This window comes from Halichoeres trimaculatus, unplaced genomic scaffold (assembly GCF_033239565.1).
Source record: "Halichoeres trimaculatus isolate MK-OKI-2021-1 unplaced genomic scaffold, fHalTri1.1 fHalTri1_scaffold_7, whole genome shotgun sequence".
In the NCBI taxonomy this organism is placed as follows: domain Eukaryota; kingdom Metazoa; phylum Chordata; class Actinopteri; order Labriformes; family Labridae; genus Halichoeres; species Halichoeres trimaculatus.
Genome location: NW_027437185.1, coordinates 20,774,926 through 20,792,956, shown reverse-complemented (window position 1 = coordinate 20,792,956; position 18,031 = coordinate 20,774,926). Strand labels below are relative to the sequence as shown.

The following is an 18,031-nucleotide window of genomic DNA, read 5'->3' as shown; positions in this document are numbered from 1 at the left end:
ATGCGTTAAAATATCTCCAAATAGATATCATATCTTTGTGTGTTTCACCTGAATTAAAGAAAGAAGTAGGTGGGATTTAATAGGACTTACTCTGCTTATCAGAATGTGACTGAATAAATGTCAAATAACAAATTCATATCTTGTTTTTTTTATAGATAGATTCATAAAAAGGTATTTGTAAAGGACACCTGTGTTTTTAAGGGACTTTTGCTGAATACGTGACAGCACAAAAAAGTAACTTCTTTATAAAGAAATAAATGAGAATAATCCTAACTAACTCCAAGGTAGAACTACAACCTGTGCTTTTTTATGTTGTTTTTAATACAGGTTAAACAAATGAGATATAGTAAATTAATAAGCGCGCTTTAGAGATATTAGTGAGAGCCAGTAAAGCTGATCCCTTATGCCTAAGGTCATTAAGCTAAGCTAAGCTAAGCTAATCGCCTTCTGGCTCCCATTAAATCAGTTTAAAGTGCAGGCACTCTAATTTACAGCAAATAACGTATAAAACCTTTGCCTTGTTAAACCTCCAACCTCATCATATGACGGTAAAAAATAAAACAGCTGAGTAGCTGAAGGAGAAGGGTAAGCAATCAGCTGAAGCATAATATGGAGGTGTGAAATCACAGCTCATCATAGATCAGCATTAACCTGCTCTCCCCTGAGCCCCTTTTTGAGGCTCCTGTTAAAAAACGACATGCTTGGAATAAACAGGATATATTTCAGACATTGCATGGACACAGGATAAAGGTAACACTTGTGAGATTCCACTAGAAGTGTAAGCAGCACTATAGGTGCAAATGTACCAGAGTAAATTCAAATTGAACACACCATAAATGAACGGTTACTTACCTTGCATAAAAAAAATACTTTACATTATAGAAAATGAACCCTTTTTAAATGTACAGCAGAAGCCTAAAGATCCATGCAAACTATAAAACAACATTCAGACATCACCTATTAAAGCCTGTTTGAGGCTGTTAAAGTACAGCAGGGTAAAATTACAGAGGTTTTGGTAAAGAGATGTCTGTGAGTCCTCAAGCTTGGCACATTTTGGCACAATCTAGGGTTTTCTATGTACAAAGTTGCAAGACTCAATTTATTTTATCTTAATGTCACTATGAATCTAAAAAAAATCTTAATAAAAAAAAAGAAATTACTCCAAGATCTACACATCACTTACTTCATGGAAAACCATACAAAGAGATCATGTTTGACTCCAACAGGAGCAAATTTGTCCACAGACAATAAATATATCAGTTATTTAATTTATTGATCAATGAATTACAAGCATTTAACAAGAGACTCCACAGTCCTCTCTAATCATGGCCAATATTTCTTCTGTTTCCTACCCACCACTCTCACTGGACTCTGGGTGCATCTCAAAGCTCCAAAGTTCCTTCCTTCCTTCCTTTCTCCACTTGCGTTGTTCACCCGCGTGTAAGCCCCATACCTCCTTAAGAGTGACTGTTCCTCTGGATTCGACACAGTACTACGAGAGTGATTCATAATCCATGATGGTGTTACTGAATGAATCTGCTCAGAGTGAGTGTGAATAATGAAAACCAAAACCAGGATAGACATACCCATGAGGACAGTCTGTACAGCTCCCAAGTAGTCGACAAACTTTTGGTTTGAATGGAAAACAAACTCCATGTGTGATGAGCTGAATTTCTGTTTACTCCTGGAGCTGAATTTGAAGAGTAGCAACACTGCAGTTGTCTGGCGAGTGTGGAGTGTTATTGTAGGAATCGATTTATCTTTCAGCTTGTGTAGAAAACCCTTCCACAATCAGCCATAGGAACTGGGGAGATGTGTGGGACGTGTCCCCCTAAATATTGGAGACTTGTGCAGATATCTACAATTTCATTCTGGCTAGTCACAATTCCCTATCAAGATATCTTCAACCCCCGTCCGTTAAAGATATCTATAATAGCATTTATAGATATCTTTAATTACATTTTGACTAGTCAAAATGCCGTTATAGATATCTTGAACTGGAATTATACCTCGTAAGAATGAAATTGTAGATATCTGCAACTAGATTTATGGCTAACCATAAATGAAATGAAATGAAATGTTCAATTTGACTGGGAAGAATTGAATTGCGGATATCTGTATTACATATCCAGATTAGCTATTAAATGTTAAAAGGGCTTGCCATACACATACAGCTATAGGGCGCCCGTCAGTCATGTGACCTGAGCTATGCCTCTGGGCAAGCTCGCAATCTTAATATCCTCAAACTGCCGAGTTAGAAAAAATATTCACCCCTGTGCCGATAGTGAAATTAGCAATTAAAACAGGTGACGTTTTGTGAAGCAGGCTGTAAATTCTGCTTTGAAAATGGCTTTTTTTTTGGCTTGGTGTGTTCCTGACTTTCGATACTTCCAGAGCCAGCCTCAAGCGGACGCTCACGTGCTTTTAATTTGAAAGCGCAGCACAGCGTTACTGAGACTCCTCCCTCCTCGGCTTCGAGAAGGTTTGGGAGGCGCGAAACAGAGCAGCGGGCGTCGGCAGGTTGTCTTTTGACAGAAAGTCTTTAAATGAGGTAAAACGGTCTGAAGGTAACTTTGTCATGGAATATGGCATGTTCATGACGTCATTTTTTTGGTTCACATTCATATTCAGAAACCATATCTTTAAGGTTTAGTCTGGGTTGGTCACTTGTCCATTATTAAACAGCTAACTTTGTCAGTGTTCCCTGGTAACGTCGCCGCTAGCCACAATGTTTTGTTAGCTCATTTCAGTTCAATGCTGCCACTGAAGAAAAGAGTGAAGAAGCAGAAAGACAAGCTTTTTTTTTTTTTTTTTTAAGAGGATGTCAGCGTGAGTAGGGGTTACAGAAAACAAGGACATTACTTAAGCATACTCCACCATGTGACATTATATCAGTTGTTAGTTCAACTGCATTAATGTCTTCTCAGGAGAATATTAGTATATACAGTAGAGAGGCAGTTAGTATAGAGCAACTAAAGGTGGAGAGAGTGAGAAGGCTTGGGTTTAAACTGTGGCCATTTTTTGTGTTTAGCATTAGCAGCAAGAAGGAGACAGGAAAGGAGAGGTTGCCACAGGGCTTAAGGTGAGGTTTTAAGACTGAAGTAGTGAAATATTTTACTTTTAAGGGTTAAGTTATGCTGTAAACAGAGCTGACAGTATATGAGCTTAAATACATCCACAAATCAGCTGTTAATCGTCTTTATTCTACATAAGAAAAACCTTAACAGATACTTTTTTAGCTTTTGTAAGTCAAATGCTGATACTGTGCGTTGCTGTATATAATGTTGTTTGTTGTAGATACATGAATGCCATCCAGGGACATCAAGGGCTTCAGGCAGGAAGTCATACTGAGTGAGAGACAGGGGCAGACCAACAGGTAAGATGGAGTAACAATAGAAGAAATTTTACAGGAGTTCACAAAAAAGTGGGAAAATAGAATTGCTTGCTTGTATCATATTGCATTACAGTTTATTTTGTGAATGTTTTGCGGTGGAGTTAATTTATGACACATTCCTGCTCAAACTATTTATGGATCTGTCAGGTTACTAATATGTGCCCCCCCCCCCAAAATGTCCAACCCATTCTTACATTTATGAATTTGAATTCAAACAACTAGTTGTTTCAAAGTCCTGACAGCTAGCATGGAAGTGAGGTGAACTGAGAATAAGCTTGAGTTTGATTTCTTTCTTTAACTTTAGAGATATTTTTTCTTAAGGATATTAAAATAAGTAGTTAAAAGCAGATCAACTTTCAAACATGATGAATATCCACTAGCAGCCAATGTATCAATGATAGACTGAATATATTCAGTCTATCATCAACTGAATGATAGACTCTATGATGCAAGTAATATACATAATTATATTACCTGTGGGTGTGAAAAGTCGTTTTGTCAAAATATCTGATTTAAAATTAGACTTCTTTAATGATTCATGGGGGGATGACTCTCTCATTTCCTCTCATGTGTTCAGAGCTGCTCTGAGGAAGCTAAGACAGGAAGAAGGTGAATTAGTACAATAGGGAGGTTTCTCATTTCTCTTATTAATATTGCTTTTATTTGATACCAGACTGACCACCAGCTTTCCCCACATAAAATAAAAAGTTACATACAAGCCTTATAATACCTCATGCAAAGTCTTTTTCTGCAATGCTACAGTCAGGAGTGTGGATGGTCTGATTAAACCATCGCTCCGTAACCACAGAGCCTGTTTGAGCCTGCAGACATTTATCTCACTTCTGCAAAAAAGAGATGGCTGGAGGTGATAGTGAAGTTAAATGATATGCTGTACTTCCTCACAGAGAATGAGGGCCCCGCAACGCTTGACTTGTCAAGAGAATCATTCCCATTGAAAATATCAAGGCTGCCCCGGAGAGTTTGAACATTTACCAAAATGGTGATGGATAAAATTTCTCATGTACAGAGGAAGAAATGTTAAAAAAAAATGTATATATATATATATATATATATATATATATATATATATATATATATATATATATATATATATATATATATATATATTATAATTATATGCATTAATATTCAGAAATTGTAAGCATCAGATGACTGTCCCTGTAAGCTATCATTGATTTATTTAAAAATGTATTCAGAAATACAGGTCATTATTCATAGCTCATGGCTACATTCATCATATTTCTTTTAGTTTTAATGACCCAGCTCTGCAGCTCCTTTCTAATCAAACACTCCACACACAACTACTGTAATCATTATCAGTGTTTGAGCCTCAGAAGAGGAGTCAGATTCCTGACATTAAGCCTGAAAGTCTGAAGCTTCAGTTAAAGCTGTCGATTTGAGTGCTCTAAAATTGTTCAAAGCTTTTTATTTTTTTATAATCAAAAGACATTTTTAGAGCAGCGCACACACACAAACACACCGATGCATCCATTGTATGCCAGATTAATTTCATTTTCATTAAGATAACTTTGCAGCTTAAATAGAAACACGTTTAGTAGACCACATTATCACTGCTCCAGTCAAAAAACAAATCGTTTTAGTGTAATGGAATTTTATCTGAACAATGATGTGCATGTCCTCGCAGAAACACAGTTCACGTGAATAGGCAGAATATTAAAAACACCTGTCACGCCGTTGCCGTCGTCTTGATGTCACTTGAGAGTATTGGAGCTTTACATAGCTGTCGTTTTGCTGGAAATAATCTAACTTGAGCTATTCTATCAGTTTTTAATGGACGGGGGAAAAGGTGTAGCTGCCTTTTTCAAAGTGAATGATTGTTCAGATAGGCACATTACATCTTTTACGTTTCATTCCCCCCAGTGAATATACAATATGATCAAATGAAAGTGAATGAAAATTGGATGAGCCAACATAAACATGTCATTGTGGAGATATCTCTGCCAAGAAGGCTGTGTACTCCTGCTTTTTGTGGATCAGGAGATATTAGGAGATATTTGTCGAGCACATGTAATTATTTGGGATTGAGCATGGTGATTAAATTATATGTGATCACACTTAAGGCTTCTCAGTATCTATCAAGACTGTGCGCAGCTGCACTTTTCTCTGATACATATGAAACCTTGAGGCTGCTTTGTGCTGTAGCTCTGCTCTAAATCAGCCTGACTGCAGGATGATAGACACGGCTGAGCAGCTCCAGTCTGCCTGAAATTATAGTTCATTCAATTATGAGTAGTGGATGGCAAAGTAATAAAGGTGGTAATATGAAAACAGTGATACTTATATGCAGCAGAATGAAAGCCAGCTCATTAACGGCTCATTTAAAGCTCATTACAGATTAGCATCAGAAACTTCCTCATAAACTTTGTTATTAATATTCAAATTGTGACAGTGGAGACATTTTTCGTTTCAGTAACTGAGCCTGGCAGGGTAATGAGCTGCAGAATGATAATGAGTTGTGGTTATGGCTATTGTCCAGTAGGGGGCAGTATAACATTGATGTTTTGAGGCCAAAAGATGAACTGTATAATTCTTTAAAGAAAGTATAGTTAACATATAGTATATGTAGTCATATATAGTAACTATATATTGTTAATATAATAAGAAATGTCACATTGTGTCACGGCCTTCAGCTCTTTCTGCCCATATCTGCTCCCAGGCAGCAACAATCACAAAATCAAGTTTAGAACATTAAGGGTAAGACTTAGTGCAGTCATTACACATATCATTCAGAGGCTCCTTCCTTGTTTCATCCACTACGTCCTCACAAATCTGATGGCACAAAGCATTAGTCGTGCATCAAAACCTCACTGATAACTGTGTGTTGTGTATCTATGACGGCAAAAAAAAAAAAACCTGAGCTGTTCTTAGTTCAAGTTCAAGTTCATTGTTGTGAGTTTTGTCTTCCATGTTTGATTAATGCAGCACAGTCTGAGATTTCGGCCTTTCATCCCCTGAAATTGAAGTTATGCAAAAGGACAATTTTCCCATTCTAGCTCTTTTCATTTGGTCAGCAGAGTTTTGATTTATGCTTCCCTTTTCCAGCCAAGGTTTCCAAATTGAATCCAGTAGTCTTAAGTGTTTGTTTGTGTGCAAACAGTTAGGGGTAGTGAACTCTATGAATATTTGTCGCATCATTTAGGGTGTCCTTGGTGTGGGGTAATGACATCAGAGGGCTTAAGAAAGGCATTGTGCTGCACTGTGCAAGGTGACGGTGTCCTAGTGCTCTCTTTTTTCTCCATTGTTTATGAAATGAGCCTCATTTTCTTTATGAGGTTTTCTTAATTACTGGATTGTTGTGTGTGTGTGTGTGTGTGTGTGTGTGTGTGTGTGTGTGTGTGTGTGTGTGTGTGTGTGTGTGTGTGTGTGTGTGTGTGTGTGTGTGTGTGTGTGTGTTGGATCACCTTAAAACTCACACAGAAATCCTAACTTGTCATATGAGCTCAGTTTCATCCTGACACTAGGATTCAGACGTTTTCTGTCTATAACACAACAATTATCGTGATAATCAGCTCTATGTTGCAATGTTTTTAGTTTTTGCTGTGATGACACTGATGTCATCAAACAAAATGCCTTTATGAGCTTTATTCTATTACTTAAACATTCAAACTGTTGTTGTTGTTGAACCAAATGGCAGTTCTTCAGTTTGTAAGGTCTGAAAACGACAACTTTTCAAATCCTCAATGCCTTCCTTTCCTGTTGTTTCTAACTCGCTGTCACTTTTCTTCTTTTCATTTGATTTCCCCCCTGAGAACTCAAATCCCCGCTGTGTCCTGAAGAGTGCAGTGTTGAGATGTCCCAGCAGTGATCTGTCGTTCCTGTTGATGGAGGAAGCGGATGTTTAGTAGACATAAACTGTTGAATAATCTACTCCAGTCTGCACATCAAGTCTCATAATGTGCTGGTTATCAGCCTTCCGTCTCCTCTTTCCTCCCTCCTTTCATCCTCTTATCATCTTAGTTTTTTTTTTTCTTCCCTGTCCCTTCTCATTGTACTTGTATTTATCCCACTTTTCCTTATCCATTTTTCCACTATTCCTTGTTTTCTCTCTCCAGCCTCCCTGTAACAGTCTTCACACTTTCCCTGTATCACTCTAATAGGTTTTTCGTACAGCTGATGTGGTAGCAGGACATGGATCAGTTGTGCTGTAAATTCCTCTGGTAGTTCTTGGTAATCCTTAATCTGACAGCTCATCACAGCAGAGGGTGCTTCATGTGAGTTTAATGAACCACATGTAATCTGTGCCTGTAGAGTTTGGGTCCTATATATGTATAGTATACTGGGGCACATACAGTATATTACACAGTGTCATGATATGTTATCATATCACCAATAACGGAGGTTCTAGTTTTAGTTTTTCTTTATTTTATTACATATTTGGTTGGAGGACAGATAGACTCTTGTTACTGTGTCAGGTTGATAAAGATTCAGTCTGCTTTTTTGAACTACGGTAAATCGCTTCCTGCAATGTTCAAATGCAGCACTCAATCACATCTCAGTAAAATACCTACAGGTGTAACTATTACAACTATAAAGATATAAAAACAGAACAACAGCATAAAACATTTCAAATCAACACTCCTCTTACTCTAACTTAACCGTCCACCATACTTTCTAAACCATAGTAGAGTTTCACTCTTTGAACCTGTATTTTTGTAGCACACCACAACCTTTCAAAGCTAAAACAACCAATTTTTGATGCTGATGTTTTTTGTATGAAACTTTTAAGGTGTTTGCCATCCACCAGCCTCTAAAAACTGCACAAATATCTACCTGTGTTAACCGTCAGAGACTATATGTTTTATCACTAAAATCTCACTACTCTTCTGTTTTCACTAGCTCTCTCTTTTGGTTGCTCTTTGAAGTTTTTTTTTTTACAGCCCCTTCTCTTAAACCTTTTAAATTGAATTGAAAACTTTATATTGAACATGCAATAAGAAAAGGAAAGGAAATTTAAAAACACAAAACAAAAACAATAAAAGTCATAGACAACACATGCGTCCACAGAAACAAAACCAAAGAAGGTAATATTGTTGCTTGAAGTTATTTTTTTGTAGACATAAAATAGTTATTATAAATCCTCTCCTTACAAAGACTGTTCATTGTTCAATGCAATTACTATTATGTGACCAGGAGTTATTAATTTGAGACTAAAAATATTTTTGTTTTCCCAGATTTCACCAGAGGATCTCTGTAGACTAGTGTCTGCATTATTATCATATTAAGCCTTAGTTGATTTTTTTTGTTTTTGTTTTTTTTACTGAATCTGTCCTCTTTTAGTAAGTAGGCATATTTTATATACATAGTCTTAAATCAGACTGACTTGAGCAAACTGCTGCATATTTTTGTGATCTTTGCAGGAGCTGGAGGGGGTGGTATTATCTACACGTATGTCCTGCTGATTTGTGTGCCTGGTATGTTTGCTGTACTCTTAGTTCAAATTCCATTTCCAGTTTCTGTCATTTTAAGCTCTTCTGTAGAGTTCTCCTGTGGAAGGTTAGATGGAGACAGCTGCTGTGAAGGCTCTGCCTGTGCCTGCTCCAGAAAGATGTGCAGAAAGAGTGAGAGTCCAAGTGTCTCAACATCGATACCAGTCAAAACACAACACAAGCCCATATTTGAGCAAAAAGCCAAAAAGAAGAGACTTGAATTATGTATAAATGAAAGATGTTTGATATCCAGGTACACTGTTGACCTATCAGAGTACTCTTATCTTCATGAGTATTGGAGTATTCATACCACCCAGTGCAACAAATTGTAAGCAGCTTGATTCAGCACCTTTATTGGGGTGTAAACAGCGCTGCAACCCATTTCTTTGTGACTAATCAGGATTTGTAGCACACTGCATGCTGTGTAATGAGCATGCATGGCAAATGAACTCGCTGCTGAACAGAGGGAAGAGCAGAGGAATGGTTCAGCATTTTAGGAAAATTTTCAAACTTACTCTTAATTTCCAACAGTTAACTATAAATTTGATACCACTCACACAACTTTGGAATATTCATGAAGGTAGCAGCAAGCTGCCAGGTAGTTTAGTTAGGCATAAAGAATGGACATTACAGAAAATTACTAACCTACCTGGCACCTCTTAAGGGAGTCATATCCTATGTATCTACTTGGAGGAGGTGGGCTCCAAGTAGATACACACTTGGCCCCCCATACATAAGTGTGGGAGGCCAAACAGGGTTCGGTTTCACTTTTTGGGAGCTGACATGTCCACATTTTCTTTGATTCAGTATGATCACCTGAATCAAAGCAGCAAGCATGGTGAAAGTATTGATTCTAACAATTACCATGTTAGTATCATCACTCAAACTGTTAAATGTGAGTTAATAGTGATTAAAAAGCAGAAACAGAATTAAGAATACTCAATAGAAACACCTTGATTAGACTTAATGAATCCATTTAGACCTAAGCAGTAGCAGGGCCCCCTGCACTGTCAATCTTAACTAAACTGTTGATTGGAAGTTGTCTTTACAATGCGAACGAGATCAGACTTGTAAAGGGCTCAGTGGTGAGATTGTGATGTGCACACTTCTTTGCTAGTATCAATTGCACCACTTATATTACTAAACAATATTTTACTACATTATTAGTTTCATAGAACATGAGTATCATAGATATTTTTAGATTAATGAAAGAAAAAACAAGCCTTTCGTAGAACTTTTTTTTTTTTTTAATGTTGTTAAACCATAACTCAGCCTTCAAAAGCAAACAAGTGAAATGGATAACTTAATTCACAGTCGAGAATGAACTTAAATATACCGAACAATAGATGACATTTTAAATAAATAAAGCATTGTTTTTTTGTAAAATCAAAAATATAATCCAATCCTACATAAGGTCATTAACAGCAGTTTTACATTTCACTTAGGTAAAAGGCACCAAATTCTTCAAAAGTGGACATCTAAAAAAAATTAAATTACAAAAGAGGCAAGCATGGCAGCCACCAGACATCATGGACTGCCAGTCTATCGGTGGTTCTTTCAAATGGTTAGTCCACCTCTGGCTCAGGCAACAGAAGAAACCAAGGGCGTATTCAGACCTGGACTGTTTGGTCCACTTTAAACGGACCAGGGTTCGTTTCCCACGCTGGTGCACATTTTTCATGCAGGTGTGAATAGACACAAACAAACCCTGGTGCGGACCAAACAACCGGACCGAGACCCACTTTTTGAGGTGATCCCAGTCCGCTTCCAAACGAACCCTGGTGCGGTTCGTGGTTCTCCGGTGCAGGTCTGTATACAAACCAAGGTCCATCCGAACTAACTACAGGATACATGCACCTTTTGGGCCTACAAAGCCACCATAACCTAACCGTCTTTAGTTCATACCTGAATCTCCGTCTTCTGTTTAGCCACGCTGTTGCTAGCATGTTGTGGGTCGGGACAGGCAGAGCATAGCGTCTCCTTGCTGCGCGCATTCGTCTTCGCTGTTCCAAAATTTGAAACGGTGTTGTTAAGCCTTCTTTGAAGGAGCTGCTCTTGAAACTGAAAATGATTTTGCAGCTCTAACAAGAGCACAAACACGTTTACCTCCATTTCCGAGTCTGTATTCTGTGTGCCGCCTTTGTCAGTGCTGTCCAATGAGAGCACCGATCGTCACACACATGGATGTGTTTACAGAATATAGTCCACTTGCAAAACGTACAATTTGAATACGAACCGCACCAAACGAAAAAAATAAAGTCCGCATTTGATCCGGACCAAACAAGTGGACCAAAGGACTTTTCTGGTCTGAATACAGCCCAAGAGTTCGAGCTAGATCCAATATCAGGGTCACCTCAAAACAAAGAAAGAAAGAGAGCTATGTCAAGTGCAATTTGGCAGAGGAGTGAGAAAAGTGTCATGAATGCGCAGGGAGCCAATCAGGCAATGGAGAGCAGGTTAGTGAGGGATCAAGGGCAGGTGAGGCAGACAGACAGGAATGGTTTGAATGGCTGGAGGATAACAGCATTATATATATATATAAAAAAGATCATCAATTATGATATTGAATCAACACTAGACACGGCTTAAGTCAGCTGCTTTCTATTGCCAAAGGCAAGGAGCTGTTTCATACACATCCATATGCCAGGTTCATATTGAGACATGGAGTAGTATCAACCACTTTATCAAACTCTTGTCAACAAAGTGAAAATTAAATTACCCAACATGTCAGCCTGCTTCTTTCATCCTTCAAATCCAAATGTAAATACAATCTGTCAGCAATCCTTCAAAACTGACAGCCTTTGCTAAGACTGAAGTCTTCACACTAATCTGAATTCCTGTCAGGAAACCCTCATTTTGTATCAAACTTGCCTGTTGCCTGTGTGTGCTGTTCTTCCAGGTAAAAACTAGCATTCCATTGCAGAACCAAAATATACCCCTTTGTCTAAGTACACTGTACAGCACCATGTATGAAATAGCACCACTCAATGACCATTAAGTTCAGATTTACAACAAAGCACAGCTGGGAAAGCTGGGTAAGAAAGCAATACTAGAGCAAAAATGAGTGCATTAAACTTTAATACTTAGCTATTTTTAAAACACTGGAGTGGGCCACAGTGAATGAAGAGAAAATTGAGTTTCTATCTTGCTCAAAAAATAATGGTGTCAATTCACTTGTGAGAAAACCTCTTTTTAAGAAACATAAGGTGCTTCACAGCTCCATTAAGGGAAATACCTGTGAGTAAGACCTTTAAAATGAGCCCAGTATTCATTGCTCAAACTGCCCCACAATAACACCGCAGGCATACACACAATCTCTACTTGACAGAACTGAGAGGACAGCATGCTGTTTATCAGCCCCATCAGATATATCACAGATGAAGCTTTAAAGCATATTTATGAGATGTTCTTTAAGAAAGTGAGCAGCTGACTTTTACAGGTGGCTGTCTGGCAGGAGGCAACAGATGATTATGAGCGTTATTATCACCTGAAATCGAGTACTGTGTAGGTCATGACTGTACTGTATGTCAGACAGTAATATGCGCTGTCTCATGAGCTTAGCATGTGTGTGTGGCTGTTGTGTGTGTGCTCTGTGGCTCCAAATTTGTTATCAGATACCTCCCTGTCTTAATGACGGTTTGTGTGCCAGACACATAATGGCTGCAGAGGAAATGGAGAGAGGAGAAAATGGAAGGAGAGAGAAAGAAGAGGATATTATGTTGGTAAAAGAAAGAAATAGCGGATGGAGCATCTTTTTTTGAGACTTTAGACACCCTTGTTATATTTTGCAAACAAGAAGAAAACACATTAATACTTCATCATATGCTTTGATGAATGTACACACAGTGAAAAGCTTCTTGGATGAAAGTGATGGCTATTTGTCCTCATTTTTCACCAGCTTTAAGAGACTTATTGTTGTGACTCATTTTCATCTTTCATTATTTCAGTCTGGTACATCTTTAGAGTAGCTTTGTATTATTTGCAGCTCAAAAAGATAATTATATATCTTATGCTGGCGTCTATGAAAACCCTGATTTCAGCACCTTTCAGTCTCTGCCTGAAACATTGTGTTTTCTTTACCAGTGATGTAAAATTAGCTAGTGGGTGTGTCTTTTCACAAAGATGTTGGGGCATAAAAAGGCACAAAATTTATTCCCTTATAGCAAACTGTAAAATAAAGTGCTGATGTCGAGAATCAGCAAAAGATGATTACCAATCAGGATGATAATTGACCCCTAACTTAGAGGTTGTGGTGCCCACCCTTTGTGGAAGATCTATAGATTGAACAGCCTCCGAGATCCCAAAATGATTTTAAAAAATCCCATTTTAGCCGCTTTTTGAGACATACTAAAAAGTGCAGTGTAAAGGAAAAGCTAAGCCAAGACATGGACCTGTATGCATATCCAGCCATTAGCGATGAAAACAGATCATTTATTCTAATGGTGAAAAAACAATGGATAAGTGGTATGCATGAGCCAGGCTAATGCCCAAATAAAGCATTATATTTAATTGGGGTGGACCCCACCATTACAGGAGCTAATGACAGGATTACCATGCCTGTTCAGCTGTTTAAAGGATGAGGGGTGTTGTGCTCATGCATTACTATTTAAGATAAAATTTGCAAAGACTACGCATATTCGAAGTTCGAACAAATCCCATGGAAAAGTATAACAATAGCCACGTATACATGGACCCAAATATTCCGCTTGCATTCGGTTTATTTGCTCAAACGGAAAGAATTTAACCTTTGTATACACCTCATTCCGAAAGAAAAGTGCCAATCCGAATGGACATTTAATTGGTTTCACAGGGGTGGAGTATTCCTTTCCCCAAACCGATTGAGGTATCATGTATCCATTCAAATGGAAAGTTGTCAGGGTGCGTTCTTTCAGCCCATGCTCAGATATGACGTAAGACGCAACTAGAGACGTTCCTCAATTTTAAAAATGGCGGCGAGCTGTCAGCACTGGAAGAAAGTTTGCTTTCGATCCAAACTTTGAAAAACTGAACATAATTTCAAGACTGGACGAACACTAGCAACACGGAGTATTGCAACACCGTGATAAACAAAACTGTTGTCCTCCGTCTTTGATGAATCACGTGATGTTTATGTTTTTCCGCGCATACCCCATTGACTAATCTGTTTGATTAGAGCTGACCAGTAGACCAGAGATTGGAATATTCCTTTCTATGTATACTTTTGTTTTCGGAAAAGTCATTCAGAAAGATTCCATTCAGAAAGACGAAAAATCCTCATGTAAACGTGGCTAATGTCAAGATATACAGCAAATTCAGATTTAGAAGACATTATTGTCATTTTATGTGGACTATGTATGCACATTTCAAATTTATTGGATAGGAACAGTGGCTGGTGGGTGTCAGACAATTTGCAAAAGCTACAACATGAATGCAAGAGCAAAAACTTGAACACAAAAGCCGTAACACAAATGTAAGAGTAAAACCGTGACTGCAAAAGCCACAGCATGAATGCAAAAGCCATAACATGAATGCAAAAGCCACAGCACAATGGAAGTGTGGCCACAAGTTAAAAGAGGTTTCTTATCCAATCGGACACAGAAAAGTTATAAAAGTAAGTAAATGATTAACTTCAGCTATGATAAACATAGCTTCATAGGGGTGTCACCTCATATTCTTTATAGTAATTATGTTTCTTTATTAATGTTAGCATTAGAGCGATATTTATCATGGCTTAAGTTATTAACTCCTTGATGCCTGTTCTTGCAACTTTGCAACATACCTTGTCAGGTCTTGTTGCAGCTGAAATGACCTTTGTTTCTCATTATTACCTATTGATTCATATTCTACACAAACTAAAGATCGTATCAAATCCACGATGTCACAGTAGATTGGTCAGGGAATTAACTTGTCATGTCTATATATATATGATAAAACTTAGTTATAACTATTTTGTGTACTACACTCAAATTTACAATCTCTACTTAATTTAACATCTGTAAGAATGCAAAAACACATTAAACATTCTATTTTTATAATTGTTAATTAATTCAGGCATTAAGGGGTTAAGAAAAACAATCAATAGCTTACTTGTTGCGTTTGCAAATCAGCTGACACCTATCGGCCACCGTAAATAGGGGCTTTCCAGAAAGTTTACCAGACTTAAGATGTTCAGCACCTGCCTTGCTTTCATGGTGGCCAATTTTAGGCGGTTGAACATGTGGCTAATGCTACAGCCATTTGTGTAGCAACTGGATGTTCAAAGGAGCCATAAACTTTCCAGGTGAGTCAAGTTTAAAAGCTACTAAGTGTGAATAGTCTTCATTGTCCTGAAAAGATGGCAGAGCCTGATTTTAAATCAAACTAAATCACACATTTTGCCATGTGTTTCCAAAAAACGACGTTCTGTTTACTCTCTCCCATTAATGGATATTTAGCTAATTGTCTGCCACTCAAGCTGTGACCTCTGACCTGCTCTCTGTCAAAGCAAATGGTACCCAAGCTTCAAGCCTCACCAATACATCATGCCTTATTAATATTCAGATCTCAATTTACCTAATGAAAAACCCTCAAGGCCCTGGATGCTGCTGAAGCTGAGGGCCCTACATAGAAAACCTGATTTACTGGTTGTTGCATTTTTTTAATTTAAGTTGATACAATCTAACATTTCATCATATTTATCTTCACTGTCATTGAGATCCTTCTTTAGCTCTCCTTCCCTAGGGCAGACAGACTTCCTTGTTTCTAGCAATGACAGGTCTTTACTGATCCCCTGATTGTTAACTTTGTCATCAAAGTGGGCTGTAGCAAGGGAGCAATGGGAGTTTTACACCAACAGGTAAAAATCAAACTGACACATCGACTTTTTTTCTCAGCTAAGTTTAGGCCAACAATTAAACATACCACAACAGATATATCGAAAATAGAACAACAGACTGCATATACTTAAGGACAGTGAAGCCAGGACTTTAAGAGCTGCCACTGGTGGTTGACTGCAGTATTGGTCTTAAATCTTGCCTCCTCCTAAATAACGGATGGAACATGGGTCAAACCAGAAAACCTGATTACACTTCAAATAACGTTTTACTCAAAGATAATATCCGTCAATAAAGCTTGCATTTATAACACATCACCAGTCAGAGAAACATAAACACGGATCTAAAGGATTGCTGCGGGACTCCATGTCTTAAAGGATTTGTGTGTAAAGCATCTGTTTTGTCCACCAATGTAAAACAGTAGCAGTCATCCACTGGGGAAATGAGCAGACGTCTTGGGGGAATCACCCTGGGTATCTGACTGTCCACCCACTGATTAGGCAGTTGTCACCAGAGGCCTGGTTACCAAGGTAACCGCCCTCTGTCACCTCCTGTTCTCATTGGCTTCCTGCTGCTCTCCACTCTCTGCTGCACTTTCACTCTCCTACACTTTCCTCATCTTTTCCTTTTCAAAGGGCAAGGGCTCACAAACTTCTTGTTTGTGCATCCATCACTGTGTGTGTCTATGAGGACGTCTGTTTGCTCACGTCTGTGGGTGTGTATAACTGTATGCTGGTGTGTGTGCGTGAGTCAGTAACAGCGTGTTTGTGCTATCAGTCATGCAGGGTGGCTTCTGTCTCCCCTGGTGATGGACTGTGATGCCAATCTGTTGCAGCAGCTCACAGCGAGTCTGTCAGAGCTAAAAAGACAGAGGTACTCTTAATTCACCGTTCTCTTTCCCTGCCTCCCATCCTTCCATCCTTCTCTTTCCTTACAGTTTTTATTTCCTTGGTCCTTTTTCCTCTCAGCAGGTTTCTTCTCAATTTCCCTCCATTTTTCACCCCCTTATTTTTCTGCTCCTCTCTTCCCTCCTTCATCTTGTACCTTCTTCTTTCCATTAACCTTTTCCTTTCTTAATGTGATTTTCCTATGTTGTCCCCGTGTTTTTCACATCTTTACATCAATCTCCCCTGCCTTGCTTCAGTAAGTCTCCCATTACCTTCTGCATTTCCATACAGCCCTGCTCTGTCCCTTTTACCTCATTGTACAACATATTTTTTCTTGTTTTCTTTCTTTCCATTTCCCTCTCCTCATTTCTTCTATCTGTAGGAGGTGAAGGATGAAGTGGGGAGAAATTGCTTCAGTGGTTTGAGAGAAATCATGTTGAAAGAGACATAGGCTGACTGAGGCTGTAGCTGTCCATGGTTGTTTCGTTAGGAGAACCAGTGGATACTGACAAATGCATCCATGGAGTATCACAAGAGTAAACACCAGAAGTCATATCACCATAAATCTTGCAGAATTATAATTTTAAGCAGAAATTATGTAACTGAGATTCACTTAAACTTCTCCAACTTTTAAAATAAGTAAATAGATAAATAAATAAATCTGACTCTTCTTCCCAGTTTTGATGTTTTTTTTACTTTTACATGACTTACAAATACATACTTGATACTCTGGTGCTTGAACTCAACAGGGGGATATGATGACTGAAGGATGTCTGCACTGAGCGTGTAGCCCCCCTATGGAGTCCAGACACTGGTGGTGGAGGTGTCGCCTGATGATGTTGTCTAAGGCTGATGAGATGATGAAGCTGATGACATTGCGCAGACTGTGTGGTGATGGGGAGATGGAGAAGGTATGACTGGCTTGTAACAAGGCAGTGTTGCAGTGCTATTGGCTAAATGGGCCCAGGTCATATCAGCCAGTGACATGTAATATGTTGCTTAAAGGTGCAGCGTGTAGAAATTCAATCATTCAGATTTTAGAATGAGCCCATCTTTTGCCAAAACACCACATCACTAAGTAAAGGGAGCCTTTGCAGATCAAATGCGATCCTGAAGGTGGCATAGTTTATTTTGATGATCATATTGATGGGCATTGATGGTGCAGTACACCTGTCATAGCTGGAAAAACAAGAGCCAGAAAGCTCCACAACAGCCGCACAACCCTCTGATAGCTCATGTTCTGTGATTTACAGTGCTAACCTTCATCGATGAACGAGAAATAAACCTCTGACTGTCAAATATAAAAGAAAACTCTCAAACATAGAAATGGTTATGTTCATACGCTATACAATAAACAATAAATAATGTAGTTTGGAACGAATGATCATTGCTACAAAAATATTATACAATGGTATGTTGTACCTTTATCTGTTGAGCAGAAACAGGCGACTTCAGCGGTGTCCTTCAGATGTAACTTTTTCATTGATGACT

At 38.5% G+C, this 18,031-nt stretch overlaps 1 protein-coding gene across 2 annotated transcripts in view; it reads left to right on the top strand.

The window, feature by feature from the left end:
• Window positions 1-2,466: 2,466 nt before the first annotated feature.
• The window catches only part of trpc7b (transient receptor potential cation channel, subfamily C, member 7b), a 107,879-nt gene continuing 92,314 nt past the window's right edge, over window positions 2,467-18,031 (top strand). The window contains exons 1-2 of one of the 2 annotated variants that reach the window (XM_074674316.1): window positions 2,467-2,551; window positions 3,298-3,376. In XM_074674316.1, coding sequence (XP_074530417.1) covers window positions 3,306-3,376 — 71 coding nt within the window. In that variant the 5' untranslated portion in view covers window positions 2,467-2,551; window positions 3,298-3,305. Of the gene's footprint in view, window positions 2,568-3,297; window positions 3,377-18,031 lie in introns of both variants that reach the window. The other variant, XM_074674317.1, reaches the window with a different exon arrangement.